Source organism: Gadus morhua, chromosome 16 (genome assembly GCF_902167405.1).
Source record: "Gadus morhua chromosome 16, gadMor3.0, whole genome shotgun sequence".
NCBI lineage: Eukaryota > Metazoa > Chordata > Actinopteri > Gadiformes > Gadidae > Gadus > Gadus morhua.
In genome coordinates this window covers 16,979,679-16,998,929 of record NC_044063.1, presented here as the reverse complement: position 1 = coordinate 16,998,929, position 19,251 = coordinate 16,979,679, and the positions used below count along the sequence as shown (strand labels likewise).

Here is a 19,251-nt window from a genome sequence, read left to right as displayed (position 1 = left end):
CACGCCCTTGATAGCGGCTTCTTTGTAATTTCCTGTGCAATATATTCGGTGTTAAATTGTGAAGACCGTCATCTACTTAGAAATTCAAGAGCTTCCTTCAAAAATATTAACTCGAGATGTCTTCGAGGAGAAGAAATTTCTTTCGGTGGTCAGTGGTGAAATTACACTAATCAAATGACGACAATGTGATAACGGGGTAAAATGTCATGATCTACAATTTATTATTTCGTTTTAATATAAAAGAATACCCAGATGAAAAATAATTGTTATTTAGTGAAAAGCAGACAAATATGTTACAGGGGAAGCAGGGTTTACACTTGCTTATGATGGCTGCGTCGAAGTCTCATGGACGTATTAAAATAGTCTCAACAGTTGAGAAATCAAAGCGATTGGTGTCTGAACTGGAGATATCTCGCCAATAGATCACATTATTCCAAACGTGCCACCCCATATATCTAGGACGATATGTCCTGACCATTTTGTGAGCCTTGAAGACACCAAATATTAAGCTAAAATTGCTTTGAATAGTAAATTTAATTACTTTACAATTAGCAAAATCCCATAATTTCGCCCTCATTCACTTTGGACATTAAACGTTTTAACAATGCAAAGATTAAAACAAACATGAATTTAACTTTTTACTCTACCGTAAACATGAGTAATTATTCAGCTATATTTGAAAAGGTTATCTGTTTAGGAAATAGGTTGATACAATTTCAACAAAGAACTCAGCTGTGCAACTTTGTCTCCACTACGGACCCAAAATCACCGTATAAGTCGTTATTCTATGATAATTAGCCACAGTCCCCATATTACTATGCCTTAACTGTTTCGGATTAACTGAAAGCAAGTTCAACAGGTAGCAGTCTTTGGAATGTAGGATTATTTAAAAAATCCCTACATTTAGAAAATGTGCATCAGTTACTGTGCCAGCCACCTTCCACACTTGACAAATCAAAAGAGGCGCAGCTCAAGTGCGACATCCAGCGGCCGTTATTGATACGGTGGCCGTGCACATCTAAATATACAATCTTGGGAGATAAAGTTAATGTAATGTATGATACATTAATCCTAAAAACGATACTTCCGAGAAATTTTAGAAGAGTAAGGGATAAACAAATTAGTCAAACAACAAAGGGACATCAAACCATGGAAAGAAAAACACTGCCACCATTAAGAAAGCTAATAGTTCCACCAGTTACAAAACAGGTTTCCTTCTGAAGCATAAATAGGCACAATTTGTATAGAGTTCTTATTGATGCACAAATTATGTTTCAGAAGCATAATTATTTAGAATATTACTGCAGTAACTTCACTGCCCAAATGAATACACTCGAACAAAAAATATCCAGCTGCTAGTACACCAGTTCACATTGTAGATCAAATAATTAAAAGCTGCACCTCTAAAACAATAATGTTCAGCACCAGCTCTATTGCTTTAATCACACATGTAGACACCAGGGTTTTTAACAAAAATACACAGCAGGGGAGATCACATTGCATGTATACAAGCGCACACAAAACTATCATTTTTTTGGTACATTACATTAATGCAGCCCTTCTTAACTCACTTTCTGTGGCGTTGTGCATTGATCATATTCAAACATCACAAAATGGTGAGGAAGATGCTGCATATAAATAAGACGCTGGCATGCGTCACATTGCAATCTGTTGGGAGTTGGGTAGCGGAAAAAATGTTTCTTTAAATTCCATAGCCAATTGTTTTCATATGCACAGCTAAGACTTCCATTTACATTTTTCCATCAGTGGTATAAAAAATAAAATGTTTGGATAGTCATGGCTCACTTGATGCTTATCCAAGCTATTCAGCAGCAAAGATCACAATCTCAAGGCCAAGAAATTGGACCAAACAAAAACACACAGAGTCACACACAAACATACATGCACAAATTATCAAGGTGGAAAAATATAAGATTGAATATAGCAAGGACAAGATATATACTGTTCCGGCCTACACTGGACGTTTTCAAATTCGAGTTTCTGTGACAGTTTTAGTAATTTTCTAAATCCACTAAAGATTTACACACGCTACACTCGTATTCTTTCGAAAACGGCCTTGGTAACAAATTAACCAATACTCAACCTTAAAAGGTATTCTCCCCTTTTAGTAAAAAAACAAAAAAGAATTAACCTACTGAGCAAATTAATAATTAGAACAATTGATCCTGCACTGTGCGTCTGCCAAGGAAAAGGGACCGTAGGATACCGAAATAGCTGTGATGAAAAGACAGAAAAGCCAAGGGACAAAGTATGTAGCGAGTCGAAATGACAGAACAACACCAATAAGGTCCACAAGGTCTAAATAACGGAGGACAAAATCACCAGGAGACCAACAGGAGGAGGGAGTTCACGTTCCAAAGTCCCTCAAGATAAATCTAAAATGTAGCGACCATGTTCTGGTCTTAGTGCACAGTAGAATTTACCCCTGAGTTCTAAGGACGGCTTAGGTGCTGTGTGTTCTGCAGCACCATTGGGGATGGCCACAGTGTTTTGAGCATATTGAAGAATGAACGGCTTCAAGGGTGGTCTTGGGTTTTGATGGTCACGGGAAGTGATAAGAGCCCAGATGGAGGAGTATTTGGGGGTATGGTACAGTGGATAAGGCTCTGGTATACAATGTCATGGTCGTTCTTGGTCTCCTTCTCTGGCCACATTCTCTTCGCGGCACGCACATATACATGCGCACACACGCACACGCACAGAAACACAGCAAGCAGCAGTTAGTTGAATGACCTTTGTTCTGATGATTCATCACTTTTTTATGGGCCAAGGAGAGTATTCAGATTGCACATTACATAAATTCTACACAATTATCTATTTAATTCCCCATTCCTTCCTACCTTGTAGGAAGTGCATTGTCTGTATTGCCCAACCTTAAACTTTACACAGTTTATACAGATTTGTCCACTGCCCCAGACAATCCCCACCCCCCCCCCACACACACGCACTCCCATTTATTTTCATTATTGATTCGGACTGCTCAGTTCTCAGGTCCTCCAGGCTCCATTACATTTCTGTGGCATTACAGCCTCCCAAACCAGCAGAAAGCAGCTTTGCTTTGGGCTTTCCAACATTAATCAATAGGAATCTTGTCATCCAGCTCCAGGAGGCCGTCTGCCGTCTGCTCCTCAAACTTCCCTGACTCCTGCAGCTGCTGCCGTCTCTGGACCTCCGCCTTCAGGGTTTCCAGGTCCTTTTGGCTGGAAGGGGAATTACACAGAGCATTGCTGCAATCTTAACAAGGGGTGGTAGAGATAAGAACACAATAGTGGAATCAAAAAGGTAATCAAGCAAAACTTTCTGATTTCTGGAAACAAAAACAAATAGATTGGAGTCAATTAAAGTCTTCTCTTAACATACCTGAGGGGGATGAAGATGATGCCGTTGATGATATTGAGCTGTTCCAGAACGCTGGCCATGCTCGGAGCAGTGAACTGGAAAACGAGAGACGACGACACCGCAAAAACACAATTAGACCTTGCCTTATTAGCCTTACAGACAACCTGCCTCGCCAGCCTCCCTTAAATCACAGACGTCGCAACAGCTTTGATACGCAGTGCAGACACCGCACAATTCTGTATGGGTCACCTTGAGAGGCGTGATGCTGGCGTTGGAGCCATTCTTGTAGATCTCATTCATGGTCCTCTGCAGAGCCACGGCCTGCTGGGTGAGATACTTGAGGTACTCTGAGCTCTCCTTGGTCTTCTCGTGAGCTTCGCCCACCTGAAAGAAACGATGAAGCAATGCCGTGTTTCAGGACTCGTCCAATAGGGAAGGGAGCGTCCGCAGCAGCTCGTGTTGCGAGTTCTCTGGTTACCTGGTTCTTGTAAATGGTGTAGCCTTCCTTTTCGTGCTGAAGTGCGGAGCGGAACTCCGCCTTGCTCTCGTAGACCCTTGCGACAAGATGATTGCTGTAGGAGGAGAAGGAGCACGTGCTTAGAATTATTAAAAAAGGTCACCATTTGTAAAAACCTTGCCCTAAATGCTTGACCATCATGCCTACCTGAGGGCCACTTTGAGGGAGCGAGAACCATGGTACTTTGTGTTGATGGTCAAGGCGTTCTCCAGGAACCTCAGGGACAGCTCGTATTCCATTACCCCGTGCAGCACCAGGCCAATGTTGCTCTGTGGAGGAGATTCAGGATCCCATTCAGAACAGGAGCTACTAGAAACGCTGTATGCTGGTGAGGTCTTTAACTGTACATCCACACAAAGTTTCGCTGCGAATATTTCTGTTCGCTTTGGTCGCTCAAGTCGCTCATGACGTACAATTCAATTATGCAGACACATTTAAAGGAGCCTTATGCTTTTAGTGCAGACAGCCATATCAAAGAGTGAACTACTTTGGCCATATTGCTGAGACGGTTTTGCTTGTTGGATAAAGTGCTTCGACAACAAGTAGGACAGTGATTCCCCCCAATATAAAAAAACTCCTAAAATGTAGGCTAATTACAACCGAGAACAAAAAACCCTGCGTGCTGTAGTAGGCTACTTAAAATACGTTTCACTGATCTGCATCTGCAAATCATGAATCACTCTTCGTCGCACTCAAAACAAATGGACATTGGCGCACATGGCTAATTTGCATACGTGCACAGGACTGGTTGGCTCCACAAGGCAAATAATGGAACATATCTATCTATCTAGGCCTATCTGTCTATCTATCAATGCGTGTCTAGTTTTAATGTGATGTATTGTGTGTATGTCCAGTCAGACTTGTTCTGTGTGGTCTTGTAGGCTACTGTCCTGTGTGGGCCGAACCACCTAAATGGATTCCCGACGATTTGTGTCGTTTGGTATTAATAAAGACTCGACTAGGCTATCTATCTATCTAGACTATTTAATTAACAATTATTCACCTCAGGCTCCGTGAATAGTGGGGAATAGAGGGATAAAAGACAAGAGATATATCCCTTGTCATTTATCCCTCGTCTTGTCGATTAGTTTGTTTATGTGACGATTTCAAAAACTTTTTTGGTTTTGTTTAAAGCATGCTACACGCGATTGGTTGGTTAGATTAGCGGCATGGAGCGCAAATTAAAATGATTCCCGCTTAAATACGAACGTTCTAGATGTATAAATACTCCCGCTTATCATCACTTGGTATCCAAACCACTATGGCGTTTCGATCTCTGAACTGAAAAAGGGTTGGGTCGTGCAACACCGAGTGCCCAGTTACAGCCGCGATTAAAACTTCAGCTGACATTTTGTTCAGTGAGTGAATAAAGGTAGGTAGGAACCAAAGTGCCTGCCGGTGTTCCCTGGGATCCACGCAAGCGAAGAGCGTCTACATTCCGATTGGCTGTCAGTGTTTGGCCGCTGAAGCGCGTCATAGTCATTTGCATAAAGTTAAAAAGTTTTCAACTTTTTTTTGACGCTCTGGTCGCTCAACTTTGGCCGCTGGTAGCGTTGGTCGCTTTGGTCGCTCTTGCCCATAGAAAGTGAATGACTTCCGGCGATTTGGTCGCTCAATTCGCTTCTGGTGTGGACGTACAGTAATAGCTTTTAGGGCTCGACAACATGAAACTGAAGATAATTGGAAATCTCCTTGAGATGAGATCAAAAAAAGGACGAAATATTGTAGACAAAGAAAAATGAGTCGACTTAATAAACAAGGCGTAATAAGTTACGCCTGGTTTCTTGTTTGGTAACAGTTAAATTATACAAAATAACTCATTTTAGCAAGTCGAGGAGGCTCTCACAAGGCGCCATCTACAGTGGAAAGTCTAGATTGTGTTTAATATAAGCTTCTGACCGTTTTTTTACAACCTTTTACTACTGTTGTACTACTTTACAGTTTAGTATGTGGTCGCTCATTACCCACTTAGATCCCCAAATCCAGCAACACGATTGGTTAAAAACATGTCCACCCAGATTTGAGCAAGTCTGCCATCAGCCTTTAGATTATCCAAATTCTGATTTGTGAGACTACCATTTTAATAGCCACACCATATTTATAATGTGCATATTCATATTACTTTAAATATCACAAAACCCAATTCATCGTTAAAAATAGCAGCAAAAAGAGTGTACATTTCATGCAATTCAGATTTGTATTGATATTGCAGCCTAAGACCGAGTGATGTCGATTTAAATTCATCAAATGTCAAACGAGTGATACAAAACCACGTCTGAGGTGCACTCACGTCAAGCAGGGCCATCTCCGGGTGGTCCTCCCCACACACCATGAGCATGAGGTAACGTGCACGGTACAGCAGCTTCAGGGCAGTGGACAGCTGCCCATTGGCGAAACAGTACAGAGCCAAGTGCATCTAAGGAGAAGGAGAAGACAGAGACAGACGGCAAAACAATAAATAAGAAGGAGGCCTTTAAAAATATATCAATCTTAATATTTGTATGCATGCATGTCAAGTCAACCAAAGATGATATCGTACATATTCTTGAATGGTGTTGGGGTGTTCAATGCCCAGGGCTCGCTCGCTCATCAGAACTGCCTTCTGCTGGTTGCTAAGCGCCTGTTGGTGCAATTGATTAAAAGTCAATAAACAACCCATCGCATGAATCTCAATCATTCATAGTCACGGATATGTAGACCTAAAAAGTGTTCTGATCTCACCTCTTGATGGTCTCCCATGATGTAGTTCAGGCGAGCCAGCAGGCGCAGGCAGGCACAGATCTCCACATGCATGGCTCCGTACACATTGTTGAACAGGTTCAGGGCCTCGTTAATCAGCTCACAGCCCTCCTTCAGAAAACCTGCAGGACGATGTCGTAAACAACCAAGCACACAGTGGAAGCTGCTCAGGAAAAGCTCAAAGCAAAACGACTGAAGTTGCATCAATGGAGTCCAAGCGCATCAATGAGGAAATCATGGACTCACCTTGCTGCACCTTGGCCTGTCCACTCTGGAAGAAGTGGAAGGCGTCTGAGGCTTTGGGGTTTACGTGCTTCACCACTGGGAAGATGTTCAGGATGTCCTCCTCTGTGAAGGCCGGTTTGTGGCGGCTGTCAAAGTTGTACTCTTTGATCAGGATCTGCGATGAGATTAAAAACACATGGGTCAGTGGGAGAGGCAGACCGGGAGGGGACGGGGTGTACTTCGCAACCTTGGGAATGAAGCGTACCTGTATGCCAGTCTTAATGGAGATCTCCCTGAGGAGCGTGATCTTCTGGAGGCCATGCTTCTCCACCACCTGATCCACTCCTTCACTGTAATCATCACGTTCACAACACAGTCACACTACGGCTGGCATTGATGCACCTTTGTTTCATCCGAGTGAAAAAGTAAGTTGCGTTAATGCGCAGGCTAGCTCAAGCGTGCAATAGACTGCTGATAAGTGGAGTCAAAACCAACCCAGAAGCAGCGGTAAGACAATCCTGAACCTCTGAGCTCTTACCACTGCAATGTGAAGTGATAGTAGCTCTGGGCCTCGGCGGCGATGCTCTTCCACAGCTCGCTGGGGGTCAGGCTAGCCCACGCCGTGTTGTCTCCGCCGCCGGGCACCCTGTTGCGCCGCTTGCGGTTCTTGCGGCGGGAAACCAGCTCGTCAGGAGGAAGGTGCGCGACCGCATCGGGGAAGGAGCTCAGGAAGCAGTTGAGGAAATGGCTGACGGCGGCCGAGAGAGCGGACAACTCCACACCCTGGAGGAAGGCGAGGGGCAAGGATTACACCCGACCGGCAATAAAAAGCGGTAAAACGGCTGATAAAAACTTAACGGTTTTTCATTTTACAACATCAAATAGACCAACGGTACAAACCTGAAGATACGTCTTGAAGAAATGCTTTGCACACCTGGTTATCAGCTCACAGATTCCTATTCTCTAAACACACAGAATAGAAGAAAAAAGGGTTAGTGCTACTTCAGCGTCTTTGGAAAGGTATTTTGTACTCGAACAGTAGGGATACAATCCAATACATTTACAGGGCGTCTTGGTAGGAATCAGAAGAAATGCCATCAACAACCTTATGATGAATAAAATACCAAACCCCTCTTTGTATAACGTCTATTAAATTAAATTCAGGTCAAAGTGATATCAACGGCCAGAGGAATCCCTTACATAGAAGTGCTCCAGCTTGGCTTTCGCCGGGGTCTTCTCCACAAACTCCAGAACAGTGCCCAGGTAACGGATGTTGATGCCCCTCTGGTGCAGAGCTTCTGCCAGGGTGGCACCGTCCATGGGCAGGGCACTGTGGTCCAGGCAGTCCTTCACCTGAAATACAACATACTTCAAGGATGAAGACGCGCATGTGCATATGTACGGTTGCAGTTTGCAGATACAACACCTTTAAGTTCTAGGTCCTATGTTTTTTTTAGGCCCACTACTGCAGAAAACTCATAACGCGCATTATATACCGTAGCTAACAAATTAGCATGAATCATCATCATCATCCATTATTTCAGCTGTCATTCATTGCGACGGACAATCCTACAATGAAACGAGTCCTTGTGTTGAAATGTGAAAAGATGGATAGCCCTTGCAATAGATAACTCAATGTAGCAAAAGGTTTCAAAATGATAAATTCCCAATGAAACGACCACTTCCTCCCATGCATCGGTTTGGGTGTACGTGTGTAAGAGAGATAGATTTCCCATACCAGCGAGGGAACCTGGCAAGACACCACGAAGGCAGCGGCGTCTTTGAGGAGCTGCTTCTGTTTCTGGATGTCGTCTGTGCTCTCCTCGGGGAACCGGACACCTGGCAAAGCACCACAAAGTCAGCCCTAGTGCTGGCCAAGCCAATGGTGTCAGAGCTTCCTGCGTAAATACAGAAATAAGAGGGTCTGGAAGATACGCACCGGGGGAAAAGAGGTCAGGGTTGAAGCGAATGTCGAAGGAGGTGTTGCTGATGGAGCCGACGGCCTTGCAGGCGTTCAGGACCACTTCCCTGCTTTTTGGGTCTGGGATCGTACAAAAGGCAAACAAGATTATAGAGTCATTTTTAAAACTAATTAATGAAGGTTAAAGTTTTCCCCCAAACAGCAAAGTTACAGAGTGAGTCAGTTCATGTTGCACAGCCAGTTAGAGTGGACAGATCATTGTTATTTCGTTGATTAGATTCTGAAAGCCTCCCGCCTAGCGACTGGGACGGGCTTCATTTTTCACATTGCCGTTAGCCAGAAAAACCACAATCACAATCACGATGAAAGGAAATTCTTAATAAATGACCATGAATTAAATACCTATACCATAAATCAGTTTAGTAGCAACAGGATGGATTCGGTTAGGATTGGTTGAAAACGTGCAAATAATCATATCTGCCATGATTATTTCATCCAAAGAATCAATTTGTATTCAGGGGAAAATCAAATCAAAAAAGGAGAGGGTCCAACACTGGTATTCTAATCATTAGGGGTACGGGACGTTGTTATGGGCTCATGCTCTAGCCCAATGCAGGCTGAGGACCGAGTAGAGACAGCTATCCAGGTGAAAACATTTGGAACTATGACGTACTGCCACGATGTAAGCCCTAAGCAGCACCCAAACACCCACCTCCAGATACTAATCTTACAAAAACAAGAAAATATAGAAACATATGAAAATACACTTATTCGAATATTTTTCTTACGGCTGTTCTCCACAAAGATAGCTGTCCCCATTCTGACCAGGCCATGCCAGTACTAATGCTGGACGTACCAATACCCGATCCGTCTTCGGCAACTAAGGACTCCGCCAGCTCTTTGGCCTGGGCTAACCCTGGGATGGTCTCGTCAGCCTCCTTACCCCCCAGCGGGCCCTCCACCTGCCCGTTCTGCGTGCCCTCGGGCTCAGACACCCCGTTCACCACGGGCTCCAGGGAGTCTTCGGTGGCAGTGGTCGTTGAGGGGGACTCCACCCCGTTGGTCTGGTCCACCTGGGGGGCGTCCTGCCCTTCGGGGGCCTTGCTCTCCGGGGCGGGGGTCTCTGAAGAGACCTCCGTTGGCTCTGTGGTGGGCAGCGCCAGTTGGCCAGCGGCGGCGACGGCGGCGGCAGCGGCCGCTTTGGTTGAATCTTTGTTTGCCTTGTGCTGCATGAGCTGTAACGCGGCCATCTTCATGAAGAGGAGATATCTGCAGGGGAATTTAACATTATACGCTATACACGGCACACCACTGCGAGTATGTAACACACCTGCACCGTTACAAAGGTCTTGTGAATCGTTACACACCTATGGTGAATCGATACACAGCCTTTGACATAACACCACTCTCAATTGTGACATACATGGTGTGTATCGTAACACACCCTTTTTGGATCCATTGACACCTATTGTGTATGCATACACACCAGTTATGTATCCCACTGTTTATGGTACCCCACCTGTGCTCAACGAAGGCCTCGATGAGCTCCTGGCGCAGGCAGGCCAGGCGGTGGCGGTGCAGGCGGGGGAAGCCCTGCTTCTGGGTCTCGGGGGGAAGCTCCTCGCCCTCCACGGGCAGGAAGTTGAGGTCGGGCGGGAAGGTGCGGAGGAGGTCCAGGATGTAGTGGCGCCCGTCGTTGCCGATGATGCCCTTGCACTCCACGGAGGAGCAGAGCTGCACCGCCTCGTCCTTCTCGTTCAGCACGTCGTGCCTCTGGACCTGAGGAGGGGACGCAGCGGGGGGGGGAAGCGAGTCAGAAGGGCCGACAGTAGGCGGGTGCCTCTCTGAATACAGTTAATGCTGTATCCCTCATGCTCATTCCTCGTCCCTCGGACTGACCTTGAGCGGCCGGCTGGTCTTGTCCAGCAGCTCCAGGTACTTGCTGTGGGACACCACCGTCTTGCCGAAGTCGATGGAGCCGTAGATGACGCTCTGCTCCTGCTCGCGCTCCAGGATGCCGGGGATGATGGACTGGGCGGTGACGCGGTAGCCCCGGTAGTCCACCACCACCGTGCCCAGGGTGTACAGGCCCTCCACGTCCACCGCGCCGTACGCCCGCACGCCGTTCAGGTCGTTGGTGGGCGCGGCGTGGGCCGCCGCGTCCCCGCCCAGCTCACGGTAGTGGTCGCGCACGTCGAAGCCCAGGCTGAAGAAGATGTTGTTCCAGATGAACATCTGCATGCGCGTCTCCTCGCCGGGGTTAATGGCCATCACGTTGCCGTCGATGACGGCCATGGCGCCTCGGGTGGCGGCCGCGGCGAAGTCACTGTGGACCTGCGGGTGAGGGACGCACGGCAAGAGTTCGTTACGACCGGTTATTAATGCGGTCAAACATTATTACCCACCTGTTTCTTGGTAGAAGACTTTGAAGACAATGAAATAAGATGGTAAGCCGTGCGACTGTAGTTAGCCAAGCTGTGTTTGGAGTAGGGCATCTATTCATATACAAGCAAGCAGCCATCGAGATGGGATCGTTGGGTACTGTACCTTGAATATGGCCCTTTCTCTCAGCAGGCGTTCTGGCAGGTTCTTACGGGCCAGCTCTCTGGTGGTCTGCAGCTCCTCATTCCAGTCCCTCGTCTGGGAAGCCATCAACCAGTTATTAGCCTTCGCACCCAAACCTTTTGTTTCCCACAGGAATCATTCATTCTTAATGAGGCGTGCGCGCAACCCACCTGTCCAGGGATGTGCTCCTCGTACCCAAGGCGGGAGGTGTAGGCGTCTTCTGCCCGGACGCAGTCCATGGCGTGGTCCACCTGCGGGGCTGTCCAGCTGTACACCTGGAAGGGTGTGGCTATCCTCTCAAACGGGTGTCTCTGGACTCTGGTCAGCGAGACATGGCGTGGAGAATCATTTTGATACTCATTAAAGATGGATAGATTAACACTTTAATAATCCCAGGGGGAAATTATTTTTGTCACGAACTCCAGATATACATACACAATATTAAGAATAAAATATAAAATATAATATATATATATATATATATATATATATATATATATATATATATATATATATATATATATATATATATATATACATACATAAAAGATAAAAGAAAAGATACAACCTAAGAAATACAAATATACAAACAACATGAATTTAAGGACAATATAAATATATACATAACAGTATATATATATACATACACATACACACATACATACATTAACCCGCTACGTTTCACCATTCAATTATACCAGGGAGCTGCAAGTTGGTGTAAAATTGTTGACCACCACTGTTCAGTAGTGGAGACGGTCTTATTCGGTGCATTGTAAATATAAATGTACACTGGGCGACAGAGTCCTACCTTTTCTTCTGCAATGCGCTGAAGTTTTTTTTGAAGGCCGGACTGATCTGGCTCAGCAACTCTACCAGCGAGTGACTCAGGAAGCTTGGATTGGCTGGCTTGGGGTTGAATGTGTAGGTGGTAGATCTGCAATACAGAATATTATATTCAGAACCACGATGGAATGCTGACAGCCAACCCTGGAATTGTATGCAAAAAATGTAAGATGCCGACTAGACCAAGTGCATAAAGAACGCATTAGATCCAGCTCTGCAGTAGCAGCAGGACCCTCTTTCGTTAAACAGTTATTATACGTAAGAAGCACATGGCACACAGCCTTATTAATTCCATGAAATCTTGGGCAACACTTCCGCAACCAATACAAGCTCATTAGGCTGACCATGGGTGACTCAACAACACAGCGGACAAAGCCTACTTAGCTCTGGTCGGTTTCCAAATATATATCCTGATTAGCAAGGCGTCACTCATAAAGGATATCAGACTGACTGGTGGAGATATGAGGTACTGCCTCGTTGAGGTATGAGGTTGGGGCTACTGCCGGGTGGAGGTATGAGGTTGTGGGCTACCGCCTGGTGGAGGTGTGAGGTAGGATGTACTGCCTGGTTGAGGTCGGGGGTACTGACTGGTTGAGGTAGAAGCCGCGGCTGGAGGCGGTGACACTGATGTGTCTCTCCTCCACCGTCACCATGTACAGGTACATGAGGTCGCCGTGCATCTTCCTGTTTCCCGGCGGAGGGTTCCAGCCGCTCATGGTCAACACCTTCAGGCACTGCATGGGCTGGGGGGGGGGGGAGCGGAGCCAAAATAGAGGACAAGAAAGAGGGGATGGCTCCATGTTACAAATCAATCATGTCCATCTGTCATTTACATCACCAGGAGTAACTCCAGAGTGAACCGGAGTCATTGTTAAACAATTGGTTTGTCATTTCATTGCAGCCCATTAGCTTTTATTTTCAAGGTTAACACCGTGATGACGTAGCCTATATCAAGGTGGGATGTATATGTTGTCAGGGGGTCCTGAGTGAAGAGGCCTCTTACCTTCCAGTCGTTGTTGGGTGGCTGGAGGGGCATCAGGGGTCGCTCCTTACTGCCGGGGAGGATGTGCTCCGGAGGGGTGCAGTCAATCTGTTCCAGCTCACTGCCCTTCTTCTTCCTCCTGCCGCTATCTATCGATTGATGCCAAGGAGCAGGGGTCAAGGGATACACCATCTGAATATTGAGTGGCTGGGATACAAAATCTAATGGATACATGCAACACACACAAGCACCAACCTCCAAGGTCTCCCTCTGTGAAGATGCTGAGGAAAGAGAGGGAGTTGCAGTCTACTCCATTGTAGGCATCCGAGGGGTCCAGGCTCTTCAGCAGGTCCCTGATGTGGCGCACGTGGATGCGGGCCTCCCGTACTGTGTAGGGCTCTGCAATAACACGAGTACTTTCAGGTCATACACACATTGTCATCGAAAGAGTCTGTCAATGTTTAACAAGGAATGAAACATTTGCTTATTTCATTAATCGTTCATCAAACAGGCATACATGATCTATATTTAGGGTAAATCATCAAACATGAATGTCTTGTGCAACGGCATACTAGGGGTGGGAATCTCTTGGCACCTCACGATTCGATTCCAGAGGTCAACGATTTGATTCTAAAACGATTGTTGATGCATCTCGAAGCAAATTATTATTTTTTTGTATTTTTTTGTATATTTCCCTCTGTTGAACAGAATGTTGCAGGAGGCGAACAAATTTGATAAAAAAAATAAAAATATATATGTAAATATATATTTTTACATATACCGCATACTATTTACTTCAAGCATTAGATTTCATTTAAACATTAATGTATGGACATTGGATGTATCACGGTTTTAAAAACCTGCTGCACTGATCAAGATTTCACTCTTTCGTGCCATCTTTCCCCCTGCTAATGTGGGGGCGCCGTCTTTACCCATAATGAAGGAGAACATGAAGGGGCCTCACCTTCGACCACCTTCAGCTGGGAGCCCTCCTGCAGGCCTTCGATGGACTTGAGCTCTGCAAAGTTGTCGAGCACGTTGCCGTCGAGCTGCAGGGAGAAGCAGGTGCGATGGCAAGTGTCCTCCCTGTCCATCAGCACCTGGTGGATCTCCTGGACCATCTCCTGGGGAGAGACCTGGCGGAGGGAGGGGACATCAAGCCTTTTACACATATTTAAAAAAAAAAAAATGCTCAATGGTGCAAGTACTTTAGTGTGACCTAGTGTATATGCTTTGTGGACGTTACTCTTGGATTGAGGAGACGCCATACCTGGAGGTCAAAGGGCTCCGTCCCGGGGGCCTGGATTTTGACATTGAAGCCCGTGTCCTGGATCACAATCACTTCTTGTTCGTTGGAATCATCCCCTGCATCCCCGTCCTGTCTGGGCTCCAGCTCCCCTGTGTGCTCCGGGGCCCCGCCGCCATTCATCACTGCGGTTTCTGTGCTGTGCTCTGATGGGACGAGGAAAAAGAAAAGGGGAGAGTGACCTTTAGACCTTAGATCCTTTTCGCCCATCCTCCACTGTATAGTTAGGGATCAAGGATGAAGGCCACTTCTCAAATACCAGATATGACGTATAGAGACGGCTTCCAAACGAGTTGGTTAAATATCTGCGCACAAGCCTTTCAAACTGCCTCACGGTCCTGAACAAAACACCGCTCCAGATTCGACCTTACCACCAGGAACATCATTGAAATATTTATGATCAGCAGAATGCTAACCATCAGAGCTATGCCTGTGCCATAGAATGTGCCTTATTGACCAATGTGATGTGGATGCTTCAGTACAAGATATCAAAAATATAAAAAAAAGTTGTGTCGATGACACAAATGTAAAGACTTTCAGGTTGACAATAATCGCAGAAATAGAAAGCACCAGCACTGGCCAAACAAACAAAGATCACCAAACAATCAAGCATTCCTTGCAAATGAACTTGATCAAGTAACAGCCACTCGTCAGTCAAATCTGAAAGGGGCTGGTTTCTCTGTGGGAGGGGGCATCAACGCTAAAGAGGTCAGGAATAACATGAGGCAGCTGAGCAAATGGTTCCTCTCGCTGAGACAACTGCTACCAGTCGATGTCCTTGTTGACCGTCAAGGGTACACCAGTGTCAGGGTTACTGGAGAGCTGGGGAGGCCCACTGGAGGCCAGGCTGAGGTGGGGGGAGGGATGGCGGTGTACAACAGAATAAGGCTGAACAGCCGTGCTCAGAATACCAAACACAATCGCCCTGAGCAGACAAAAGATTGTTGGGCTGCCAATGCATAATTGCAAAAGGTATTGTGCTCTAGGTATATCCAAAGCTAATTGTTCCGGTGTCATTAGTACATGCAGTTTCTTGAGAGACTTGGAGAGTTGGCCATCATTACATCGATATTGTGCAAAGATAAGTGATTCAGGGGAAGGCAGTGCAATGAAGAAAAACATTGTTTTGCATTGAAATCTACCACTACATATCTGTTGTGATATCATTTCAAAGATTTATAGAAGTCCCCCCCCCCCTTGACAAGGTATCTTTTTTAAGCTAATTGTTTCAGTGTCATTCGTACATAAAGTTCCTTGGAATTGGCCATCATTACATCGATATTGTGCAAAGATAAGTGATTCAGGGGAAGGCAGTGCAAAGAAGGAAAACATTGTTTTGCATTGAAATCTACCACTACCCATCTGTTGTGATATCATTTCAAAGATTTATAGAAGTCCCCCCCTTGACAAAGTATCTTAACAGTGTATTTTTTAAGGAAAGCAGGTATACATTTTTAACAAACATCAAATACAAAAGCCAATAACACAGGCATGCACAACATGACTTCTGACAGCAGAGAAAATGTTAATCAATACTCAAGCTGCCAGAACCTCAAGGGTCAATGATTGAGAACACAACTTGTCTCCTAACTTGGTCACTAAAGAATAAACAAGTACCCTTCAAAAGACCAAATGAGCACAATAAATTCAGAAAGGTGTCATTCAAAAATACTCAGAAATAGCAATGTTTGTCAGTACAGTTCCTGTCTGAAAACCACAAAGGCTGCAAAATAAAATACTTAAATTCCGGCCAACATATTGGGCTATTTGAGCAACTGTGATAACACCTTTGATGGAATACTACTTGTTGTGCAATAGCCAAGCACTGCTCTAGTCCAACCTCAGTTTTAACTCTCAATTAATTTATTCAGTGTCCAAGAATCCAGCCTTTTTGTGGACCTTGACAAAGATACGAAGGACTACGACTGCTGCCATGGAAACACTTAACAGCCCTAAAAACTCACCACACAAGGTCTTTGTTATTAAAAACGTGTGGCACCACAAGATGGCATCCTATTGTTTCACTTATAAAAAATATCAGCCTGAGGAAGACTGCCGAGTCATGTCTATCAATGAGATTTCACAACTATTTCAAAATAGTGAATGGCCGGCTTTGTTAAATAAAAAAGATGGGAATAACGCAATACATATTTTGCACTGCAGGAAACTCAATCAGATTAAGAAAGACTGGTGAAGAATAAACAAAAAAGAGCCAATGGGCATATTAAAGACAAATTTTAAGTTCAGATAATACAATTATGCGTATACACACAAATCATTTACAGAAGTGGACGTTTACCATAGATTAAAGATAAATAAAAGGCTTTGATTCGCCAAGAAGACAAGTACAATCAAGCAAGGTAATAGCAGCATGTTGAGTCCTCAGTACTGGACTTTGACTACGATTTCTGGGATTAACTAGTTCACGTTTCCCCCCCACAAAACCCTTAAGCCCCTTTAAACCAACATTGTACCCTATCCAAAAACCTCGTCTGCTTTATTTGCACTTCTTTTTGTATCTGGCAAAGTACGTACGGTCATTATTGTGAACCATCACAAGGTACTTACTCAGCACCAAGTCAAAGTTAAATCCCTCAAGTCGCCTGAACATTTGCTTGCTTATTTGTGGTTAGATGAGACAATATCTGAAATTACCCCAAGATCTCATGTGCAAATTCTGAAAATGAACTTGAGGAGGAAACACAGCTATAGCCAAACTGCTATGAACGACAGTGACACACAGTGCAGTCTTTCATTATGAAGTTGTAACGTTATAAGCACTTACAGGCCAAACTTCCAAGCGAAATCACGTGCGGCAGAGATGACCATGTCAGTTGTACTGACTTGTTTGCCTCAGCGCCTTATTGACTTTAATCTGATGCATAGACATGCATGCAATTAAATGAATGTGGCTACTTACCAGCTGCTGAACTAGCCATTCATGAAGTATAACCTTCTCTCACCGAACATGCACCATGACTGCTCTACAGACGCCGCTTCCGCTTCCCGGTCGAGGAACACTCGACCTACCGGCACCGAGAAGGGGGAGGGGGGACTCTGTACAAGTAACGTACCGGACGGGGCTCTTCTGAACTGGTACTTTTAGCATGATGAGTCAGTCGTATTTATCAATAATGGCGAGCACGACATAGTATGTAATTGATTCGCTGGGAACATCTAAAGCTATACAGCTCAAATTCAACCGTGAAAACCCTTCACCAGACTAACAATGAGCTATTCCACTGAAGGTGACCTTCAGTCATTCATCTACTCCTTACGACATGTGCGCCAGGTCAGCTAGTAGATTAGGTTCATGCTGTCATCTGTGGATATTAGGAATGGAGTATAATGTATTTTTTGTGTTTCTCTGATATTAAAGAGCATCTGCATTATGGACTCGACCAACGTGACAGTTGTTCGCTAGCTAGCTTGTGTTAGCAGTTATAAACAGAGTAGCCCAGAGCTAAAGTCATTCTGGTGATCAGTTAGGTAGGACTTCAAAACGAATAAGACAATTCGATCAGGTGGGTTTGATTAACCATCCACCATAACCTGAAAGGAATAAGGCTGGTAAACATGACATACTTCTGGTGACATTGGCCAAAGAAGTACATTCAATCTGGTTAGCTGCTAGACAGGAGGTGTTGTTACAGAACAGTGCATGAACTATATAGTGGTACGGCCATACATCACTTCATAGTTACACATGCATTGTAACACGATATAACGTTATGCCTAAACACTGAAACCTTGAGCCAATTCTTCTGGCAGAAGGATGTGGCAATAGTGTTTGTATTAAACATACAAAACATGTCACGATAGTTCAACTATCTACACTAACCCGACCAAGAGTGACCTTACCGCAAGCACACGGATCCTTCATAGTTGCCTTGATGCTTTCTTTAATGTCCTGGTTTCCATTCGGTTCATGAGCAACACCATCTGGGTTACAAGTAGGCACAGTGGCTGGGACGTCATCCGTCTTGCTCACCATGTCGGGCGGTTAGTTTATCAGCAAGATGTGGAAAAGGCTGCAAGTCTATGAATTCACGACGTCTGAGCAGGTCTCCCAGCAGTCAGCTACATGCGAAGGGTATGAGCTTAGCTTACAAAAACAATCTGAGGACAGTGCTGTACATGGAATCACACGTGGTTTCCTCCTCTTGACCCCTTTGCCTTTGCGTTCCCTTCAACCATATAAACGCTACTACGGAAAGCCAGTCATATCAAATCTCTTCAGCAAGGACATGCCGAATAGCCAAAAGTCGAAGCAGCCTCCTGGTGGATATTGGTTTTACATTGTCACCATGACCTGACTGTTATTTTTTGGATTGCCTCTTATAATTTCTTTGAGTTGCAAGGGGAAGACAAACTGATGACAGTAGTTTTGAATACATAATACGATGGCCTGCTGTACAACTCATACTATAGATTGCATAATTTACTTTAAAATGGTACAACTCCCAAATCTAAGCTTAATGGTATACGAATTTTGAAAGCAATCCAAAATGTAGCTCTTTCCTAAAATGTAAGTGATAATCATAGCAATATTGTATGGACATATTTGGCAAAATTGATGTTTTATAGACTTCATGTGCATATCCCAGTTATTAGTAGCACATATTTGAGACCCAAAATGGACAAAGGGCCGATGACTCAAAACACTACCAATGTCAATATAGAGAACATTCATGAAACATAGACCTTGTTCAGCCTGACTAAGACTTAAATAGTTGTTATTTTTATGTACTGTTTTATAGTGACACTAAACAGGACAATGATTTATTGTCCTA

At 44.8% G+C, this 19,251-nt stretch overlaps 1 protein-coding gene across 3 annotated transcripts; it reads right to left on the bottom strand.

The window, feature by feature from the left end:
* Positions 1–197: 197 nt before the first annotated feature.
* On the bottom strand, positions 198–18,671 carry cluha (clustered mitochondria (cluA/CLU1) homolog a). 3 transcript variants are annotated; one of them, XM_030381103.1, is made up of 27 exons: positions 18,320–18,671; positions 14,423–14,604; positions 14,117–14,288; positions 13,408–13,551; positions 13,174–13,301; positions 12,759–12,913; positions 12,136–12,261; positions 11,498–11,645; positions 11,310–11,402; positions 10,662–11,096; positions 10,282–10,541; positions 9,619–10,031; positions 8,781–8,882; positions 8,580–8,680; positions 8,042–8,194; positions 7,742–7,804; positions 7,380–7,624; positions 7,107–7,191; positions 6,863–7,016; positions 6,599–6,738; positions 6,417–6,497; positions 6,168–6,293; positions 4,025–4,146; positions 3,839–3,932; positions 3,610–3,744; positions 3,382–3,455; positions 198–3,221 (listed from the first exon to the last, which is right to left on the bottom strand). In XM_030381103.1, the coding sequence occupies exons 1-27, from the start codon at positions 18,450–18,452 to the stop codon at positions 3,095–3,097; spliced, it is 4,191 nt and encodes a 1,396-aa protein (XP_030236963.1). In that variant the 5' UTR covers positions 18,453–18,671; the 3' UTR covers positions 198–3,094. The 3 variants fall into 3 exon arrangements, with proteins under 3 accessions (XP_030236963.1, XP_030236964.1, XP_030236967.1); XM_030381104.1 differs by having other exon boundaries at positions 9,706–10,031; XM_030381107.1 differs by lacking the exon at positions 18,320–18,671 and adding an exon at positions 17,379–17,482.
* Positions 18,672–19,251: the final 580 nt, after the last annotated feature.